The sequence below is a fragment of the Meriones unguiculatus genome, chromosome 9, assembly GCF_030254825.1.
Source record: "Meriones unguiculatus strain TT.TT164.6M chromosome 9, Bangor_MerUng_6.1, whole genome shotgun sequence".
Taxonomy (NCBI): domain Eukaryota; kingdom Metazoa; phylum Chordata; class Mammalia; order Rodentia; family Muridae; genus Meriones; species Meriones unguiculatus.
In genome coordinates, this window is record NC_083357.1 from 59995509 (window position 1) to 60017199 (window position 21691).

The following is a 21691-nucleotide window of genomic DNA, read 5'->3' on the forward strand; positions in this document are numbered from 1 at the left end:
TGAGTTATAGTTGGGTATCTTCATCACAACCTAGCTTTAGAGCATTTTCGTGGTCCAGATGTCAATTACCTTGATACCAGTCTTTTATCAGCTGTTATGTGCTTCTCTCCACCTGTACCTAGCCTATTTTGAGTTTCCTTTGTCCGTTTCTTAATATCTATACTCTTGAGGGTGGAACCAGGGACTCTCAGATGTTAGGCAATCACTCTACCATTCACCTACATTTCAAGTCACAACAGTTCACCCAATAGCAGATATCTAACTTTAAAAAGGCTCAATTTAGCAATTTTTTGGGTTTGTGCTTTTTGTGTTATAGTACAAAAATCGTCATTAGCTTAAGACATCATGAAGATGCTTTTCTTCTGTAAGCTTAATTTTTACACTTTTGACTATGATTACTTCAAATAATGTGAGGTAAGAGTCAAGTTAATTACTTTGTATAAGGATATCCATTGTTGAAGCAACCTGTTAACAGGATTTTTCCCATTTTGATTATCCTGGAACTTAGGTTAAATGACTGCATGAGAACCTGCCCTATCCCATTCTACCTCTCCTCTGTGTAACCACACACAATCATTTGCACACACATACTGCAGTTTTTCAGTTGTTAAATCGTGTGGTTTCAGTTCTCCAAAGTTATTCCTTTCCCAAAACTGGTTCAGCTCTCCCAGACTCTTTATATTTCCGTAAAATGTTAGAAGCAATCAGCTTAGCTACTCTATCATCTACAGAAAGGTTGCTGAAATAAAAAATAATTTTAATAAGTATAAAGCATTTTAAGATCTGTGTAAGTAAATTCTAGCATCGGCTTTATAATTTTAAGCAATCTTTAAACTTTGTTTTCACCATTAATCAGCTCCTTCATTAACACACCATATACAATTTGTTTTAATTCTAAAACTCAATGGTTCAGTGATAATGAGCATAATTCTACAGCCACATAAAAGGGCCTCTTGAAATTTAGACAAACTGTTAGTTAATGTAAACTGTGACTTGCTCTGTAACAGAATACAACACAACTAAAGCAATGTTAAGCTGACTGTTACCTTATTTAGTAAAGCAACTTGGAACCCAGTGTACTCCTTCATATTAAGGTCTAGCAGCCTGTGGGGGACATCCTCCGAAATTCCCTGCAGCACTTGTTGAAAACCTTTCCTATGTGCCATTGACAACCCATGTGACCGGCTTCGGACTTTAATTCCAGTTTCCTGCACTACTTTTTTGCCTACAGATCCAATGACTCTATCAGATTCAATTTTGGCCTAGAGTAAAAAGAAACAAAAATTGCTTCAATACAATCTACAAGTTCATAAATCAGATACTAGTGATTATGCTCTTCTATAAATTTACTAAATTAAAAATTTTAAAACATCAAGTAATCGTAGTTCACACTAAGCATGTCTTTAATAACAATACCTTATCAGTTAAAATAATCACAACTCCAAAACTTTTGCAGCCAGGCAAGCATTCCTTCAAGTTATTTATTAATAACCATCACAAATAAACCATGAAGTATATTTCACTAAAGAAAACATGCCCAAGTCAGAGGCAATAGGAAACAAGACAACAAACTGCTTGAAGACATTGTGATTAGCACATAACTACACATTTATAGATGTTGGCAAACACCGATGCACACTTCAGTCACATTTTGATTCCTATTACATTGCAGAGATATGTCTAAAGTACTATGAAAATTTAAAAGGCATTAACAATTTGGATGGAAGTAAACTGCCTACTACTTGATATTCCTATGTTTTGACTAGAATATACTGTGAGTAGAATTTATAGCCAGAATGATAAAATACCAAGGTTTTACAGTTCAAAGAAACTTCCACTTTTGAAAGAAAAAACATACAGATTTTAAAACACAAAAGCAAAATAAAATGCTATTTTTCCCCCTAAGGAAAACAGCTTTCTAAAATAAATTCTCAAACAAACAAACAAAGTCAAACTACAAAAACAACAAAAACCCAATAATCATATACAGGAAGTTAAACCATATTCATAAATGAGAAATTATAAAAATTTAGAATCAGCAAGAACTTGTAGTCTGTTAGATTCAGTATGGTAGCACACTTGTAATCCCAGCTACTGTAGAGACTGAGGCAGGAGAACTACCAAATTCAAGTCTGATGTAGATTTTGCCTCAAAATGAAAGTAAGAAAGGGTTGACTAAGGGTGTTAGTTCAGTGATAGTGTTTTCCTACCACGTGAGAAAGCCTGGGTTTCATCACAGTAGCACAGCTATAAAGAAAAGAATCATCAAGAACTAGATAGCTTCTAGACTATTAACCATGTTACCTAGCAGTCAAGTTCTTAATGCTCACTCCACTTTGACATTACCTGCTGACTCAATTTTTTGAGGTATGAAATGACACTGTAACTGAGTCCGTACTCCATACTGTCTGCTATCAGATTAGGTGCACCCATCATTCTAACAGCTTTCTTCAGGGGCTTTAGAAAAGAAGAGAAAACAGTATTCAATATTAAGTTTGTTAAAAATGTTCGATATACTGACTTTTTAAAACTTCAGCCCAAATTGCATTCTTTGCTTTTAAAAGGAACACAATAGTCATTATTTGTATTTTAGTAAAATGTTTAGTCATTGCCACAAAAAGCAATTTAAGATAGTTAAAATGAATTACAAGAATAATAATCCATTCCAGGGCAGAACTGCTCAGAACCATGGGGAGGTATTCATTTAGAAGACAGGAGCAGACACACTGTGGGGGCCAGTCGGACTGCTACCTGGGGATAAGCAGCTAGACTCAGCAGCACACCAGCTGAGCTAGTGGTACAACTTCTGAGTTAGCTCTCACCATTTTAGAAGGAGGACAGGATATTTAACAAGTTGTTACGGAATTATGAGTTAATACACAGAAGGCACTTATAAAAGTATCTGGCATACAACAGGTGGTGCTCCTCACTATTATTATCATTAACTGAGCTGAAAAAAGCAAACAGGCTCTGAAAGGGGGCAATGGGCAACATAGGAGAATAAGCATGGTAAAAAATTTAAAACACATATCTAACAGTAAAAATCATCAGTGGCAAGGAGGGACTAACTCAGAATCACTTCATACAGTAAAATACCACCAGGAGACACTTGTAATGTATGTGGATGAGACACAGCCAGAAAAAAAAAAGGTAACCAATGACATGGAAGGCACATAAGCTCTGGTGTCTCCTGGAATCAAGTTCCAGAGCTCATATTCAATACCCATGAAGGTTGGGATCAGTCTTAAAATTTGCTAAACACAACTGAGTCAACATATCTACAGATTCTTCCCTTGTTACTCTCTCTAACATGAGAAGTACCCTGTGCTAGACTTTCAAAGCAACTTAACTTTTACAACCACAAAATCAAGCTATTAATCTTCTAATGATACTAGGGGCCGCTTAGAAAGATTAGTTCTAGACAGAAATATAAAATTCTTACATCAAAAGTAAAAGCTAGAATTAGGAATGACCATTTACTTTCAGTTTCTGACTTCCAACTCTGAGGCAGAAACAAGTCATTTCTACCTCACAGAGTGACTGTAAGGATTAAACACCATTAGTACACACCACACTTAGGACAGTACCTGGCCTTGGCTATACACTATTCACATATTCTCACAACCTCTAGTATTCTACAATAAAATAGATGTAGATTCACTGAAATCCATATCATTACACTCATTATATGTCACCTGTACGTTCAATTTTCATGTCATTTACAATGATGACTAAAGGGTTACCAATACCTCCAATAAGCTGTGTCACTTTTTTTTTAACAGTATTATTCTTACCCCAAGATAGTAGGGAGGCATTGTCTTCAAATAACTTTCAAATGACTGTCTCCATTTCAAGGTTGGTTTTGCTTTGTGCACTTTGAACAAGTCGTCTAGAACAGGCAACAACAGAGCAACATCACTCACTGTTCTCACCTCTAGTCAAAGCTCCCCTTCTCAAGTCTACTTTGTTACTGAAGAGATACTTAACATCAGAAAATCTTAACAAAATTAAGAGCAGTAAACCTAGCTCTTGAGGTTTTTGTTTATAATTCAATTTTAAAGGTGAAAGGGTGTTAATTATGGTCCAAAAGATACACATTAATGAAATAGCATTAGAAAATACACAAGGAAAAAAAATCTTATATCCTGCTAAATAGTTCCTATAAAAATTATACCTACTAATATCTTCACTATAACTTTTAAATCTGATCGTTTGTAGAAAGAAATGTTTCTCAACACTCTTCAAAAATGACAGCCAGCTTGAACCTGAAAACAAATGTTGCGCTTTCTCATAATGTTTTAAATGTTTTCCAGGATTGGGAACATACCTCATTTGGTAAAGTGCTTGCCATATGAGCATGGGGACCAGAATTGAATTACTGGCAACCACACAAAAAAGTAAGGTGTGGTGGTATATGCCGGTAATCCTAGAGCAGAACAGACCTCTGAGGCTCATGACCAGCTAACAGCAAGCCCCAGGTCCCAGTAAGAGACCCTGATTCAAAAAACAAGGTTTGGCCAGCTATGGCTAAGCAGGCAAAGGTACTTGCTGCCAAGCCTGATAACCTAAACCTAAGTTCAATTTCAGAAATCCACATGATAGAAAGCAAGAACAACTTTCACAAGTTATCCTCCGACCCCAAACATGCACCATGGTGCACATGCACATACATGCACACACGATCACATGTGCTCACATAAATTTAAACAATGAAACACTGAGTGAATGGCTCCTTGAAGAACAATACCCAAGAATGACTTGCTGCTTCCACATTCACATACGACACATAACTTTTTCAAATGAAGTTAGGTAAATTCTTAGAACATGTATTTAGATTTTTATGAATATAACATGTTTTATGCATGAAACAGAAATCCTACCAAAGAAAGTGTAAGAAATTGTACTTGTATAAAGCTAGAATATTTAATTTTAAAGCTTTAAATTTAGTAGTACCTCGTTTGTGAAATACAAGGATTGTACATCTACTTTCAATTTATCACAAACACAAGCAGGTTATTAAAATGTCCTTAAGTAGGTTTAGAATTCTCATTACTTTTTAGAAGAAGATAGGGCTACTCCTAGTTTTCTAGAAGAACACACGAGAAGAATGACTTACCTAAAAGAGGAAGGAGGACTGGGTAATTGTAAGGCATTACAAATAAGTTGACACAGTTCAGTGCTGTACTAGCTTTCAAGTAACCAAAGGGATGACCAAGTTCATTATACTTTGCACTATTGCTCACATATACCTGTTTAAAAAGAAAGGTTAAAATTCAGATTCAATAAACCTGCAGGGAATATTATACAAACCACAGATTCAGTTTAGCTTGTGAGTATATGCACAAACCTGTATGTGCAGGTATATATGGAGCCAGAAATTGACACTGGGTGTCTTCCTCAATTTTCCTCCATTTTAGTTTTTAAGACATGGTCTTTTACTCAACCTGAAGTTCAGCATTTCAGCCAGACAACCCAGCCTATGAGTCCCTGATGTCCTCATCTTAACTCCCCAATATGGCCTAGGTTGTTGCACCTGGCCTTTTACACAGGTGCTAGAAATCCAAACTTTGGATTATCAGGTCTTCGCACTCTTCCAGCAAACACCTTACTGACTGACCCATCACTCTAGTCCCCAGTTTAGCTCTGTAAGAAACATCTCACCAAAATTTTTATTCACTATATTCATTTACCTGCCAACATGTTTGAGGAGATTTCCTTTCCAGAATAAACTGAGTCAATGGTGAAGGTTCCAACTCATACTTGTCAAAAGGCAATTTATCAATAACCATTGGCTCACAGTCTGTACAGGAAAACTTCACTACAGGATGAGATGTACGAGGTGGCTAGAGGAGAAAATTTCATTAGTATTTACACAAAATACCAGAAATCAATACATCTTAACTACCTTTCCTCTCAACACTTATTTCCATAATCTTTTTAGGAAGTTTGAGTTACTAGAAATAGCATTGAGCTGGAAAAACAAAATGTTAAATTCTGTAGCATTACCAAGAAAAAGAAAAATATCCAAATCCATAAAATGAAAATCTATTTCCTTAAAATCAAACTTATCATCAGTTAAATGCAAAATTTAAAGTGAAAAGAATTCAAGTAATTCAGAATTAAAAGAAACTCACCATTTTTATATCCAAGAAAGAAATGTACAAAATCCTACTAGGCCTCATTTGTGGCAATTACATATACAGAGTAGTAACATACAAACATTCCTTAGTTAATTTCTAAATATGCAATATTCAGATACTACTTACAAACTATTGACATATATACATAATTAATATATCTATAATACCAGACATAAACCTTCTAAGTTCTCTTTCTTTCTCTATTTCCCAATGGATTCCTCTGGCTGGTTATTTCTTTGGTATACTACTAAGATACCTAACACCTTATTAAGATCCCTGCCCTAGAGGCATGAAAACACAACACTTAAAGACATGATACAGACAGGCAGTAGTGGTGCACACCTTTAATTCCAAGACTCAGGAGGCAGAGGCAGGTAAATTTCTAAGTTCAAAGCTAACTAGGTCTACAGAGTGAGTTCCAGGACAGCCAGAGCTACACAGAGAAACGAAGTTTTGAAAAAAAAAAAAAAAAACAAAACACCAACCAACCTCAACAACAACAAAAAACCCAAAACAACAAAGGACGTGATACTAACTTATAGTCCCCCTTCATAAAAACCTGTTATGAAAAAACACGTGCTATAATTTGAGATTTCATTGCTTTATACAAAAGACTCAGTTGGCCTCCGAATTACTCATACTCTGGTGGCTCCCAAATCTACCTTAAGGATAAAAACTTTCTCATTTCTCTATGTCTACAGTTGTCTATTAAACATAATCTGACTCTTAAACCGCCTTCAGATACATCATACCTAATTTCTCTCCAAACTAAAAGTACTCTTCTAATAACTTCACCATGTTAGTTGTCAAAGACTTACATAAAACAGCAGTGCAGTTCTAAGGCAATTACCAAAACACATGAATGGGACCCGTATTCAGTCCAAAACACATGAATGGGACCCGTATTCAGTACTAGTTGCTGCCACCTTCTTTCTGACAATATTAAATCCCCAACTTCAGCAACTTTTCTTTCTTACCATTTTAACTCAAATCTTCAGTTTCTCAAGTTAGGCTACTCACAACTGATGTAACCAGTCTTCCTGACTAGTCATCCTGTTCCAAATAATCCTGTGGTCATTTTATGTAGTTCCCTACTTAAATTTATTCAGTAAAGGTAGCAGCCAATCACAAAGGGATGGGAGTTCAGGATCTTTTAATTTTACAAATAAAAGCCTCGCTGCTTTGGTCTCTAAGGCCTTCCTCAATCATGTCCTATAGATTCCATGTTTCAGCCACGCTGCCCATGTGTAGTTGCACCAAAAGGTCATCATCGTTCCTGCCCCTGTGTTTCACTCCGACTACTTCTCTATTTTTTCTTTTAAAACTAAATTTTAGAGAATGAGTGAGTTGCAAAGAATCAAATTCTGGGAGACTTTTCTAGTACTCTCTCCCAACATGTCCTCAAAACACACACTAAGCAGTGAGGTCCCATTTCCTGACAATCTGTCCTGCCTTCCATTACAGCTAGCAAACTGTGCTCTACAATATGTATGTATCCCTGAGAAACTGCCCTCAGACTGGTAATAAAGATGGTAAATCTATTGTTGCCTAGCTGCATTTTGTTTAAATATATCTGCAGGTGTGTGAAAACATTTCACCCAAACATTTTATAACATTAAATGAAGGTTTAAAATAGCTTGTGTACTATCTTTCAGGCCAGTCTTAAAAATTCCGTTTTCTTTTCCTGAGAGGAAAATTTTCTATATTTAGGTAAAGAAAATTCCCTTATGTATTTCAATTCTCCAAACAATCTTGGAAGACAAGACCCATGATCAAGAGGCCCACAGTTAACAGGAAATCATTTTTAACTTCAGTAGCAAAACTTAATTAACAAATTTTAAAGAGTTCTTTCCAGTACTATCTTATGATTTTCTTCCATCATCTTTGGAAAAAAAAATTTAATATTAAATAAACCATATTACCAGCTCTGCAGGTAGCATACATGTCCTACCAACTTCCCTCCTCCTAATTTGCTCCAGATAAAAACCAAGTAACTTTCCTAGAATGATTCTTTAAAAACAACTTCAAATACTCTCTAAATGAAAACAGGAAAATTTCCCATTCCTTAGCTTTCCATATAAAACCATGAGTAGTTTGAGTTGCCTAGCTACATCTCCTGGTCCTCTAAATGCACCTTGTTATTTTTTAATTCCATATTTTCTCTTACTTTCCATGAAATACCATAGATACTGCTGTCTGTATTAACAAATAGAATGAATAACTAACAAGAAGATATTCATAAAAATATGAAAAGAGCTCAAAAAAAGTTCTAGGAAAAAAAGTAAAAATCAGCAAAGAAATAGAAAACTTGTTCTTAAGAGCAAACCAAACAATTACATACATTTAATCAGGATAAGAAAAGCAGAATAAACAAGGTAACCCAATGAAACTTATTAAACTTTTACTTTCATGTGCTACACATTTAAGGATAAAAAGACCTTATTAATAGATATAGTGGAAGTTCATATCTCAAAGTAAAAGTTACTGTGAAAAATCAGACACACGTTTACAGTAAAAAAAGAAATGGCTCACTTTAATTCTTGAATAAGAGTTGTTTGCTCAAAAAGTACAACCTACTTTCTAGGAGTAATATTAATATATTAATAGTGATATTAATTACTATTAGTATTAGTAATTAATTACTACACTAATTAGTAATCAATTACAATAGTAATATATTACCATTAATATTAAATATATTAATACTACTTTAATATTAACAGTATTAAAGAAAATTCCCTTATGTATGTATACTTTAATATTAATATTAAAGTAATATTAAACAGTGTCATGCCCTAGACACTACAAAAACATAACAAATTTGAAAAATAGTAAATTAAATGATTCTGAATAGATATGATTTTGTTTACATTTGTTCTACCATAAAGATAATATGCCATGATCACTCAACAATCAACATTCATAAAAACAATTCATGTAAGTAAAACTAGAAAAAAAATCCCTAGAAGCTAACCTTCCAAGTTGCAACACTGTAACTAAATGAACTAAAGGTGTACAAGTGAACCTGAGTTTCTAAAACTACGACCTGAAAGACTGCAGGCAAACTATTACAAATATTCTCCACCTTCATTTTAACTTCAAGTTGTACCCCAAAGATAAATGTTCCTTCTACATTAGGTTTAAAATCCAAATAAAGAAATCTTACTGCATTTACAACTTAGTATCTAAGTATCAATAACAAAGAGGAAAGCTACAATTTAATTACAAAGGAAACAAGATACCCTTTTTCTGTTGCTTCATAACACCATATGTGAAAGCAAACAATGGCTTATCAGAGCATTTTATATATGTCTAATTTCTGTAAATGAGCCACACCTTTAAATAACAATTGGAGCTAAAACCGCTTTGCTGCACAGTTAGCTCAACAAAGAGCTCCACAAAACAAAGCCATTAGTAAACAGTCATGTTTCTTTGATACTTACTAGTGTTGGAGAATTCTGATCTGGCCAAAAAGACTCTGGAACAGGCCAATGGCCTATTGGAACCCCAGTTTTAGGATTTGGTCTGACATATATAAGTTTGTGACAGCTGTGCCAAGGCTGAGATCCAAAAGGTCTTGATATATCTGGTTGTCCATCTGTAGCAAAGTTAGGACAAAGAAAATACATCACTATGGGGGAAAAAAAATATCACATTACATCAATTATTACTAAACAAAAATATCTCAGTGCTTGTTGATTTTCCTCTTAAAGTGGGAGAATGAAATAACTGCTTAACAGACTAGATTGCACTAACTAGTAGAATCTGCCCATTTCAAATGTGAATTTATCAGCTCAAAGACGGTTTTACCTTTTGCTCAATCAGAATGTGTAAAACATACTTCACAGAAAATTTAACAAATTACATGCTTTCCCTGCCAGAGGAAAAAGGAAGGCAAGCACTCACTTTGCACCTTTTATCCCTGTATATCCACTGTCAAAAATAGTAGCATGTGTAAGTATTGCTAAAGGTAGATCACTTATCTATCATAGATAGTGCCCTGGATTTAATCCAGTACACACACAGACACACAGAAAGGCAGACATATACATACACACAGTTAAAAGGCAAAACAGAATTACAGGCTAAACATGGCAAAAGAAAAAAACTAAATATGAATTTATGATCCAAAGTACTTATTATTTACCTTCAATAATCTAAAATAATTCTAGCAAAAGAGTAATTTTCTTCAATAATTCAATAAACATTTATTCAGTCTAGATTTAGGCCTAAACCAAACATTAAAATAGTTGTAAAGAAAATACATTTTAACAGCCTTTAAAATTTTTTGTATTTAAACTTGACACAATGATTCACTATATAGTCTTCCCCTATCATCATACTGAATGTTCCACGCCTTTCTCTTCTCCCAATCATCCTCTAGCCAATTACCTTTGCAAAGTGCCACTGATGACATTCTAATTCTGAAGCTAAGGACAACTACCTATAGGATCACTGTAATCCCTCAGATCCACTGGCTGTTACCTAGTTTATGGGCACCAAGCTGAGAATACAGTCAGGTGAAATAGAACAGAATTTTTAACAGAAACAGTATCAACAGCAAAGGCTGAACATCATTTTGGTGCTCATACAAATCATTATGTCCGTATGAATGAAGCAACAGTAGCTTAAGAAATGAATAAACATCTCAGGATGAACACAGAATGACCAAGCATAGGAAAACCAAATAAACTAGAGTCAATTTTCTAATACTAGGAAGGAAATATGAGTTTGTGCTATCTATAGACACTTAAAGGGTGTTTGGTTCTCTAAAGCTTCAGACAACCTTTATTATAAAAAAGTTGATGTTCCTAAACCACCAGTTTATACTAATATTCTTACTACCTTGCTTTCTGTACCAATAACAATTGTGCAGCCATGACAACTGGCCTTTTTAATTTTTATAGGATCTCTCTATGTAGCCTTCCCTGGTTGTCTTGTTGGCCTTAAACTCAGAGATCTACTTCCCAAATGCTTGGATTTAAGGTGCATCATTGCACCACACTGGCCTTGTTGATCTTAAGACCAACACACACACACACACACACACACACACGCACGCACACACACGCACACATAGGGCAGGAGTCTAGTTCAATAATTCATAAATCAAACTAAAAATGACTGTAAGAATAATACAACAATACCTTCTACAGGGGAAGGATCTGGTCCTGCCTTTTCGAAGTTTATTACCACCCCACTTTGTACTTTCTGCACCAAGGATTCCAGACACTGATTAAGCATTCTTGGAGAACATACAGAATATGATCGGCCTAAGATATTAAAAAAAAAAAAGAAAGAAAAAAGAAAAAAGGTAAACTAGTTAGTTGTAAGAAGTCTACCTCCTTTAAGAACTACAGTAAGTTTTTTTTTCTTCTTCTGACAACTTGAATAGAAGTTCAATGGTTGGTATTTCCCAATTTTAAAGAATAAATAAAAAAAATATTTCCAACTAACAACGTCATTATAGGCGAGATTTTCTTCTAACTAAAGGTAAGGTAAATGGAGCATAGAAATCCTGGATTGAGCAAATCACAAAAGGAAAAAGTCAAGTACCTATCTTCCTTTTTAAAGCACTACTATCTCCAACTGTTAGCCAATATCTTTAACAGACACATACATACAACATCTAGCAATGATAATTCTCAAAAACTCATATCTTGCTTAACAAAAAGTTACTGTCCCTATAAACATAGTAAGTACAAAGGAGGTAATTACTCAGCTGGTCGCCTGACAGTTACTACAGATGTTAAGTGTTTGCATGTATTTTAACACACAGATGGCAGTGATGAGGCTAAGAATGAGTATTTTTGCTGTTTCTTCTGAGAAGGTAACATTTGAATCAGGACCCTGAAATTTTATTTTTCATTTTATATGAACCACAAGAAAATTTGGAAAGAGAGAAACTAATATAGAAAAGTACATACTGAATGTATGTGGAAGCAGATGCTGTGAGCTTACATGTGGAGGTGTGACAGGCTCAGAGACAGGCAAGGACCTAACACTGATTATGTGTCTTCCAGGCCATAATAGCTATGGCTTATTTGCCAAATATGAAAAGCCATTTATTTATAGGGCTTGAGATCAGATTTCTATTTCCTATACATCAGACAGCACTGTACAGTGGAAAAGGGAAGCAGCAAGACCAGTCAGAAACCATCTACTTTGATCTGTCTAGGCTGCTAAATTTGAAGGTGGCAAGAAGTACTCTGATTCAAAGGAAAACCAAAGATGATTCCCAGGTGCTGCATTTGTTCTGAGTTGGAGAGATAAGCTATAAGGTTCCAAGTCACTTGTGCATACTGGAAGAAGGTTTAGGATGAAAGCAAATTAAAAGCATTCAACATACTACTCAAAAGATACAGGCATTTTATGAAAAATTGTTTACAGTTTTTTCTAGATTAAATAAATTTAACTTTGTACCAACTCAGAAATGTTCTTTTAACTCTTCACTGTTTTATTGGGTGCTAATGCTGACTGCAGATTTATTGTATTTAGTTTGGCCTTGTGTGTGTGTGTCTATATGACTCTAACTAATTGAAAATGAGCCAGCCTCTTATATGAAGGTGTACAATAACATACTTCATTTCCCACAGTTAAAAGAACCAATTCTGAACATGTTTATGCTTTGGTAAAAATTATCAAACAGTACAAGGGATGAGAATTGACCTACACAATAATCATAAGAGGAACATTACATAGTATAAGGTTCAGTTTATAAGCAAAGAAAAAAGGTGCTTTTTCTCTTCAGCTAATTTCAGATTATTCAAAAAAAATTTTTTTAAATGACATTTATTCATTTTCTCCAATTTCTGTAAAAATCTTTAACAACTTTATTTCCTATTAAGATTGAAAACTGTTTATATTTTCTAAATCAATTAATTAATGGCTGTCCACAACATTACTATTCTGAGACAGGGAATCACAATGCAGCCAGCTCTGGCTAGCTTGAAACTCAAAGATCCACTCGCTTCTGCATCCTCATATTTGGAATTACAAGTGTACAGCACCAAGACAGCTAAATCACTGGTAATCTTTGTAGATAGGAAAGTTTGCTTAACAACTTCAAATTTGTTTCATAGGTATAAAAACCTACCTAACAAATTTGTTACATAGGTATAAAAAATTCATTCATGAACTATAGCAATTGACTTATCAAGACCGCACACTAACAACATATGCAGTTTTAAAACTACAGGTATGTCAATGTTGACTGACAAATACAAACATAGAAATTTTGAAATGTACATTCTAGCACGCTCAAACTGTTTTAAGCCCCCAAATTACCAGCGAAAACTTACCTCCTGTCACTTCACACATTGGTGTGATAGCAGAATCATCCAAAGGTACACCGGTCAACTGTTCTGATTCTACTGACATGGTACCAGGCAACCGCAGGACTAAAGCAAATAGTCTCTGATCCCAACGAAAAGGTTCCTTGGTCAATTCACTTCCAGGCAAAGGAGAATTAAGAGGCAAATGGAGCTGAAAGTAATTGGAAAAAATAAATAAGTTTTCCCTATTCTCTTTATTTTATTTTGTTTCGTTTTTTTTAAGACAGGGTTTCTGTGTAGCCTTGGCTGTCCTGAACTCACTCTGTAGATCAGCGTGGCCTTGAACTTACAGAAATTCACCTGTCTCTGCCTCCCAGAATGCTGAATTACAGTGTATACCACTTCACCCAGCAGTTTAATTTTTAAAGATTGTTTTATTATTGTATACGTATGGGTGTTTTGCCTGTATGTACTGTCTATGTAACAAAAGCGTGCCTGGTAAAGCCAGAAAGGGTATCATATCCTCTAGAACTGGAGTTACAGATGGTTGAGAGCTGTCCCATGGGTGTTGGGAATCCAACCTCAGTTGTCCAGAAGAGCAGCCAGTGCTTTAACCTATGAGCCATTTCTCTAGGCATTCATACTAGTACTATTCTTTAAAGCAACTTAAAAACACATCAAAACTGCACTGAGTCTCTTATTAAAAAAACAAGTTTCAGAAGTAAAAGCTTCAGATATACTTAATAACACATAGCTACTATAAAGATCTTAAATGGAAAAGACAAAATTTGTATTACTGTAAATGTCTTAGCAGTTCTGAGCATGTACTGCTCTGGCAGAGGATACACATCTGGCTCTAAGGCCCCATCATATCGGGGCCTCACATCTACTTCTAATTCCAGTTTCAGAAGCTCTAATATCTCTGGCCTTTTTGGGCTTATATCACTACACACTCACACTCACACACAAAAACAAAAATAAATCTTAAGGTGGCTACTAGGATAAACAAAAATAAATCTTAAGGTGGCTACTAGGTTAAAAGTACTCATTGTTCTTTCAGACCTGAATTTGATTCCCAGCACTCACATGGCAATTCATGGCTGTTTGTAAGTCTCAGGGATCCTTCTGATCTTCAAGGGCAATAGGCATGTTCCGTCATATAAAAGGTACACAGACTTACATTTAGGTAAAACACCCATACAAATAAAAATGAGAAGAATAAATCTTAAAAACAAAAACTTTGACTAATCATTAGACTAGTATATGTCTTAAAGTACAGTCTACTAGCTTTAATCTTTAGATGAACAATTTCATAAGAAGCACACTTCTAGGAGAGAAATCAAAAATTTCAAGTAATTGTTAATTCAGTAAAGAAACTTGAGTCTTAAATCAGGTTAGAATTGACAGAAGACCCCAATTTCATCAATTTCAGAAATCTTGGTGTGAGATTTCACACACAGATACATAAATAAGTAAATAAACAAATTTACTTTTAAAAGCACTAATCACTAAACACTCTAGCTGACAGTGTTTTTAATTGTTAGTTCATTGTTCTTAAAAGAGGCACCGTAGGCATTCAGAGCCAGAAGAGGCTCTGTTGGACCCTCACATACACAATTCATCATGTAATGATAAACACCTGCAGCACTGACATCAAACAACTGGTCTTTGGTTGTACAACGACAACTCTAAAATGCACTTCTAAATAAGAAAAACAGACAGGCTCATAAGAATATTTTCAAGTGTTTTAGTTATTTCAATTTTCTAAAACTGTCCATGTTTTACTCTTGAATTTTCATTTCTTTTTTACTCCCTTTAGTATCACCAACTTCTCATCTCTTGGGAGATGGTAATGTTTGAGCAAAGTGAGGAAAAGTAACAGCTGGCAAGCAAGAACGGGAAAAAATCTACGAAGACTACATTATCTAGTCAATCTAAGATAGCTGAAATCTTAATTAGCATTAGTCACTAAGGGGAACAATCTTCATGAATATATAGTTTGAGAATTAAAACTGCACATAAATCAAGAAAAACACAAAACTAACCATCATAAAAATACGAAATGGAAGTGGATTATGTTCTAAAATTAAATATGAAAAGTACTCGAGGAAATTCATGTGGCCTACAATACATGGAAAGAAGATCAAGTATATTAGTTACCAGATAATACAAATTGAAATATCAAGAAAATGATCTTTTATATCCATAAATTAGCACAAGAAATAGGAATACAAAGCAGTGAGAACACCCCCACACTGCTGGTGAGCGGGTAAATATGTGGCCATCTGGAGGATGCTGATGTCATTTGGCAAAGTTGAAGTATAAGCGCAGGCCACAGAAATGCCACCAGCCAGAGACACTCTCATCTTCACAAAAGTTTGGACAAAGAACATCAGTGGTATTTCACATGCATGAGAGCCTAGGTTCAATTACCACAAACTCTTATACAATGGTGTTAGTGGAAACAGAAATTGAAAAACCACCTACAGCTAGCTAAGTCCCATTAGGCAATCATATACAAACTGTGGTCTGTCACTGATTTATACCACAGTTAAAAAGAGTAATCTAAATCTCAAAGATATAACAAGGAGAGATCTCAAAATAGAACTTCTTATAATATACCTACTATATAAAACATATGAATACACACTTTGCTAACTTCTCAGAAATAACAGGACCTAAATGATGACCACATCCAGCTACTTTTCCCAAAATGATATTCTTTTCTGGTTTCGAGCTTCACATAAATGGAATTATGAAATACGATCTCTGTGGCTTACACCTCCCCCCTTCATACTATAGGGGTAAGTTTCATAAAGCTTTCCATACAGCTGTAGATCATCCCCACTGCTACAACGTGTTTACATCTGTAAATACGTTGTAATTTATCCATCTTTTATCCATGTAATTTCAGTTGTTTTGGTATAACTGGTCTTTGTTGATAGACACATAGTGCTCAGTCAGAAGGCAAGAATATATTTACCTTCATCATAAAAATGTCATGTAAGTATAGTGACACACTCTAAGTCCAGCACTCAGAGAAGACTGATGCATGAAGATTCCCAAATGTGAGATCAGCCAAGGCAACCCAGAAGTATGCTGTCTCCAAGAAAAAGGAAATGTTCCAAAGCAGTAACACCAATTTATATTCTCATAAGCAATGTATGCAAGGAACTCACTGCTTGCTTCTCTTTCACCAATGCTTAGTACAAAGTGACTTTCATTAAGCATTTTAGTGTATGTGTATCAGTGGAGTTTCAATTTCTCTGGGATTTACATAAGGTGGTTATCTTTTCATTCAATTATTGATCATTTCAATATACTCTTGTGAAGTGCTTATTAAAAAATCTTGTGTTCTGGGTTTTGTTTGTTTTTGGTATGGATTTTAAGGGTTGATATATTCCAGGCATTAGTCCTGTGCTGGATGTAGGTACTGCAAATATCTTCTATTCTGTGACTGTTTTCATTAGTTCAGCACCATTATTTGATAAGTTTCATTTTTTTTTCTTTCAGTATTAGTGTCTTTTTATTGTCCTCATCAATCATGAAGATGCACCACTCTTTTCTTCTAAAAACACTTTAAATTTAGCACTTAGAATTAAACCTGAATTCATCTAGAGGTGTACTTTAAGAGGTAAGGCTATCTAACTGACATAGTTATCTTTATCATATAACAGCACCCTCTCACTGCTTCATTTCACAGCCACTTTTCTATGTACACGTATTACTCAGATGGCTGTACAATGTATTCTTCAGTCAAAAACACAAATGATTTGGACAAAACAGCATCTCTATAGAGGGTTAAAGCAAAAGTGTCATTTCCTGTTATGTCCAGCATATTTATGTAATAAAGGACAACATGGCCCAAAAAACTGTGTAAGAGGCACAAAAATGGCATTATGTAAGAGAATAATGAATAAACATGTAAGGGGATAGAGAGATGGCTCAGCAGATAAAGAGCATTGTCTGCTCTGTCATAAGTCCTAAGTTCAATTCCCAACAACCACATGGTGCCTCAAAACCATCTATACTATAATCTAATGCCCTTTTCTGACATGCAGGAATACAAGCAGAATCAAGCACTCATACATAAAATAAAGTAAAAAATAATTTAAAATGACCACACACGTATCTGCAGAGTTCTCTTCCATGTGCTACAGTACACAACTAAAAGAACGCAACTAAGTAAGTATGACAGAAAGAGTATATTACTTATTCTTCTCCAAAATACTAGACCATACTGAGTTAATTGTAGCAGCCAACAAATTGTTTAGGTATCCAGCTTTTTTAAAAATAATGTCATTATTTTATATAAAAGCAAAGATAAAACTTCACAGTGCTTCAAAGAAATAGAAGATAGGTTAGACAATTACTTCCAAAGATCACACATCTGTTACTAGCCTAAAAATATCTCTATATGATCAGCTACCTAAAAAGTATGTGCAAATGCACTCAACTCCTGCCCACCAATGTAGCATAAGGCAAATTTAGGATTGGGTGATTTAAAGATGAATAATAAAACATGGTTCCAAAACTGAGAAAGCTTGGTGTGTGAGGAAGGAAGGCATTATTCCTTAGGAATCTCTTTCATAGCTGTGCTATGAAACCTAACAAACAGAAAGAAGAAAACTAAAAATCACAGTACCAGCAGCTTTCGTGGTATTTAGCAGGATTTCTATTTTTGAACAATTGGTAAGAAAATATTTTTGTAAGAGATACTATCTATCTTGGGAAATTTTAGTAGAAAAACATTCACACGTAAGTACCTCATGCCAGTCAGAGCCACGTGGTGAGACTATCTCAAACAACAGCAACAACAACAACAACAACAACAAAACAAAAACCCCAGCCACAGGACTACAGCTGTAATTCGATGGTAAAATACATACACACAAGACTGAGGCCCCGGCAATAAACAAACAGCCACAAATAATAATGCTACTTTTGCAGTGGTTACTATTAAATGCTACATGCTGTTCTACACCACACAGATGAAACAACGGCCATTATAATCTCCACTTACAGATGTAAAAAATTAAAGCAAGGAAGCACTTTAGCAACTTTTAGAGGGTATACAGTGAGGAGACAGAATTAAAGTACAGGTAGCCTGGTTCCTGATTTTATGACCATTAACACTGGATCACACAACATAACTATTACTGAAAGAACACACATGCAAAAAACCCAAATATTAAAACATTATTATTAAAAGAATGTTTTCAAATTAAAAAAAACCTAAAACTTTAAAAGATATCTTCTTTTAAAAAAAATTTAAATGGTTTCTGAATTAAGCTAGTGATTATAAACCACCAACTTGGTCCGCAAGCCTCATATGATCACTTTGGGGTCACTGCTGTGCTCCGATCCTCTACTCTTCCAACCCACCCTACCAGCTAACAGAAAAAGAAACCAATGTTTCTTTTTCTCTCCTCTTCTAATTCTCAAAACATGGCTAACTATATGATAATAGCACATTTCGAGTTCAATTTTACAAGATTTACACACAATATTTGTAACAAGTAAGTGCAGGTAAAAAATATCATTACTCCACTTGCAGAGATAAAATGAAGTGTGAGATTATATGCTCAGATTATATGCATTCTGTTTGTAGAATGCCCTCAAACAATATCTGCTATACAATTAAATTTAGAACTAAAAAGGACTGTAAACTTTGAGAATTCAATAAATCAGATGTGACTTAGTAACAGTTATATTTCCCATAACTGTATTACTGGCCTTTATATAATACAATACTTGGCAATGTGTCAGTCTAATGAACAAATATACAAAGAAAATTTCTTTTTATACTTAGACAGTTTAACTTGGGTATAAGTGAGGTTTTCCATATTGTTAAAATGAGTACTTTTATTAATATATGTGAGTCTCTTAGTGGTCAAAAGGAAATCAAATACAGCTTTAATCTAAAACAACAACAACAACAAAAAAACAAAAACAAAAACTGTCTCTCTTTTTCCCCTTGGTGGCTTTACCTTTCCCCCTGAAACTCCTTTGAGTTCTTAGAAAAACTAAACTTCTTCCAAACATCACTCTGAAAACAAACGACAGAGCAGGTTGATGACCTCTTATCATATTTCATGTCAAACCTTGTCTTTATTAAAGTGCAATAGTCTATTTGATTGTCATTAAGTGTGTAGTGTGTGAGTACTACAGTCTCTTGCTGTAGCTTCAGCCTCTTGCTGAACCTGGAGAGAAAAGGTTTTGCCTGGACTGACTGGTCAATCAGCTCCCTGCTTCCACCACCTCCAGCAAGAGGTTACAGACTTGTTGCCATGCCCAAAAACTGGTCTTCACACTTGCATAGCACTTTACTGGCTTTTCTCCCATTCTTGGTCTCACATTTGACAATGGCTCAGACCCTAATTATCTATGACCTTACTTAGCAATTTATTTATTTATGGGACAGATATATATAAGGATATTAAAAGCCAAATAAGCAAAAGTAAAGATAATAGTCTTAAATGGATTTGAATTTTTTAAGATGTATTTTGTATTACTGTGGATGAGTATTGGCTTACATATGAGTCTGTGCACCATGTGTGCCTGCAGGTGAGAAGAGGATGTTAGATCCCCTGGGACTAGAGTTCTGGTTGTTTGTAAGCTGCCATGTGGAAGATATTTTAGCTGTTTCACTTTTTAAGAAAAACTTATAAAACCTCAAATAACCAAAACTTTTACATATGATCTACATTTTAAACTGCAGAATATAAGAAATAGACAGAAGCCAACAAAGAGTAAAAGGTAAATTGTTTTTCAGTAGACTACCTGCATCTGAGCAGACATCTGGCTTTGATAACTCAGTCAATTCCTTGCTGAGAGCACACTATCGCCTGCACTGACACTTATGACATGTCAATGCTCTGGCATGCTCTGCTAACCAGCTCTATTACTGAAGTAATTGCACATATATGTCCTTTCATAATAGCCCTTCCCACTTGAGCTTTAATGACCTTGTTTACTTGGCTGGCTGAGTCTTTCTCACCATAACATCTGCCAAATGAAACTCTGAAGAAAATAATGAATGAGAGTTGAGACCCAGAGTGTAAGCACCTTTCAGTGGGCTGCTACCTCCACCTCAACACCATATATAGACACAGTTTCCATAAAATAAGTGTGATGGAGCTGGATATGGTGGCGGCATGTCTTTAATACCAGTACTCAGAAGGCAAAGCAGGCAGATTTCTGTGAACTCAAAGTCATACTGATCTACAAAGTGAGCTCCCTGTCAGCCAGGGCTACATAGTTTTAAAGAAAAACAAAACAAACCAAAAACAAACAAAAACATAAAACCAGGTAGTCCCATCTCCAGATATACAAGTGTAATTCTATCCCTGTGTACATCCCTAACTCTCCAAACAGCACTTTTATGTACCCAGACATAATAAAGTTATGAGCTACAAAATCAGCCCAACACCTGGAACACAGAAAGGGTAAATAAAAATATTTCCTGTGCAGATGCCATTGCGGTTATTTTATCAGCACTATCAATGAAAATATACTTAAGTTGGACATAATTCCACTTAGATCCACACAGAACATAACCTCACTTTACTGAGATATACAAAGAATTTGACCATTTTTTATTTCTTGTAATTTTTTTACCTAACAAACTAAACCATAACATTCTTTTGTAGTTTCTGCAACAGCCAACTACCAATGAGCCTGGCAGAGTATCAAAGATATAATCAGGCCCACTTGTTATCAGTTGAGATCTTTTTTAAAACAGAATAGAGATTATAAATCAAACTGTGGCTGTGTTTAATGTAAGGTAACATGTTACACGGTATAATTTCTTACGTTCAAATCACATAAGTAACTGTACTATATGTACAATCAATAGTAAAAGTATGCACAAGATACAGAAGAATCTTTAACAATCTAGGGGAAAACAAGGAAAAACATCCCAGGCAGAAGTAAAGAATGAAAGCTTACTGAAAGTTTAGAACTGCATGGAGTTTGGAAAGGTAATGAAGAGTAAGGATAGTTTTTAAAGACACAGGAGGAACAACAGCCTCCCCCCAATCACACACACTTAAGATCGAAAACTAAACTTTAGAGCAGACAGGGAAAGAACAAAAGAGAACTGGAGACTTTAAGAATACCTTTAAGCCTAGCACAGCAGCTCAAACCTACATAATCCAGGCAAAAGGCTAAAGGAGTAGGGACACCGTAATTTCAATACCAACCTGGATTATGGCATGAAGACCATGCCTCCAAAATAAGAGGAGACATAGAGAAAGAAAATCAAAAAGAAAAAGA

General features: G+C 35.0%; 1 protein-coding gene across 3 annotated transcripts in view; it reads right to left on the reverse strand.

Moving 5' to 3' along the window:
• Ints6 (integrator complex subunit 6) overlaps nucleotides 1-21691 on the reverse strand; it is a 75190-nt gene that overhangs the window by 13433 nt on the left and 40066 nt on the right. For all 3 annotated transcript variants that reach the window (XM_021658348.2, XM_021658347.2, XM_021658350.2), the window contains 8 exons: nucleotides 13442-13625; nucleotides 11288-11413; nucleotides 9584-9738; nucleotides 5691-5843; nucleotides 5117-5249; nucleotides 3795-3889; nucleotides 2347-2457; nucleotides 1047-1262 (listed from right to left, as the gene is read on the reverse strand). In XM_021658348.2, coding sequence (XP_021514023.1) covers nucleotides 1047-1262; nucleotides 2347-2457; nucleotides 3795-3889; nucleotides 5117-5249; nucleotides 5691-5843; nucleotides 9584-9738; nucleotides 11288-11413; nucleotides 13442-13625 — 1173 coding nt within the window. The remainder of the gene's footprint in view (nucleotides 1-1046; nucleotides 1263-2346; nucleotides 2458-3794; nucleotides 3890-5116; nucleotides 5250-5690; nucleotides 5844-9583; nucleotides 9739-11287; nucleotides 11414-13441; nucleotides 13626-21691) is intronic.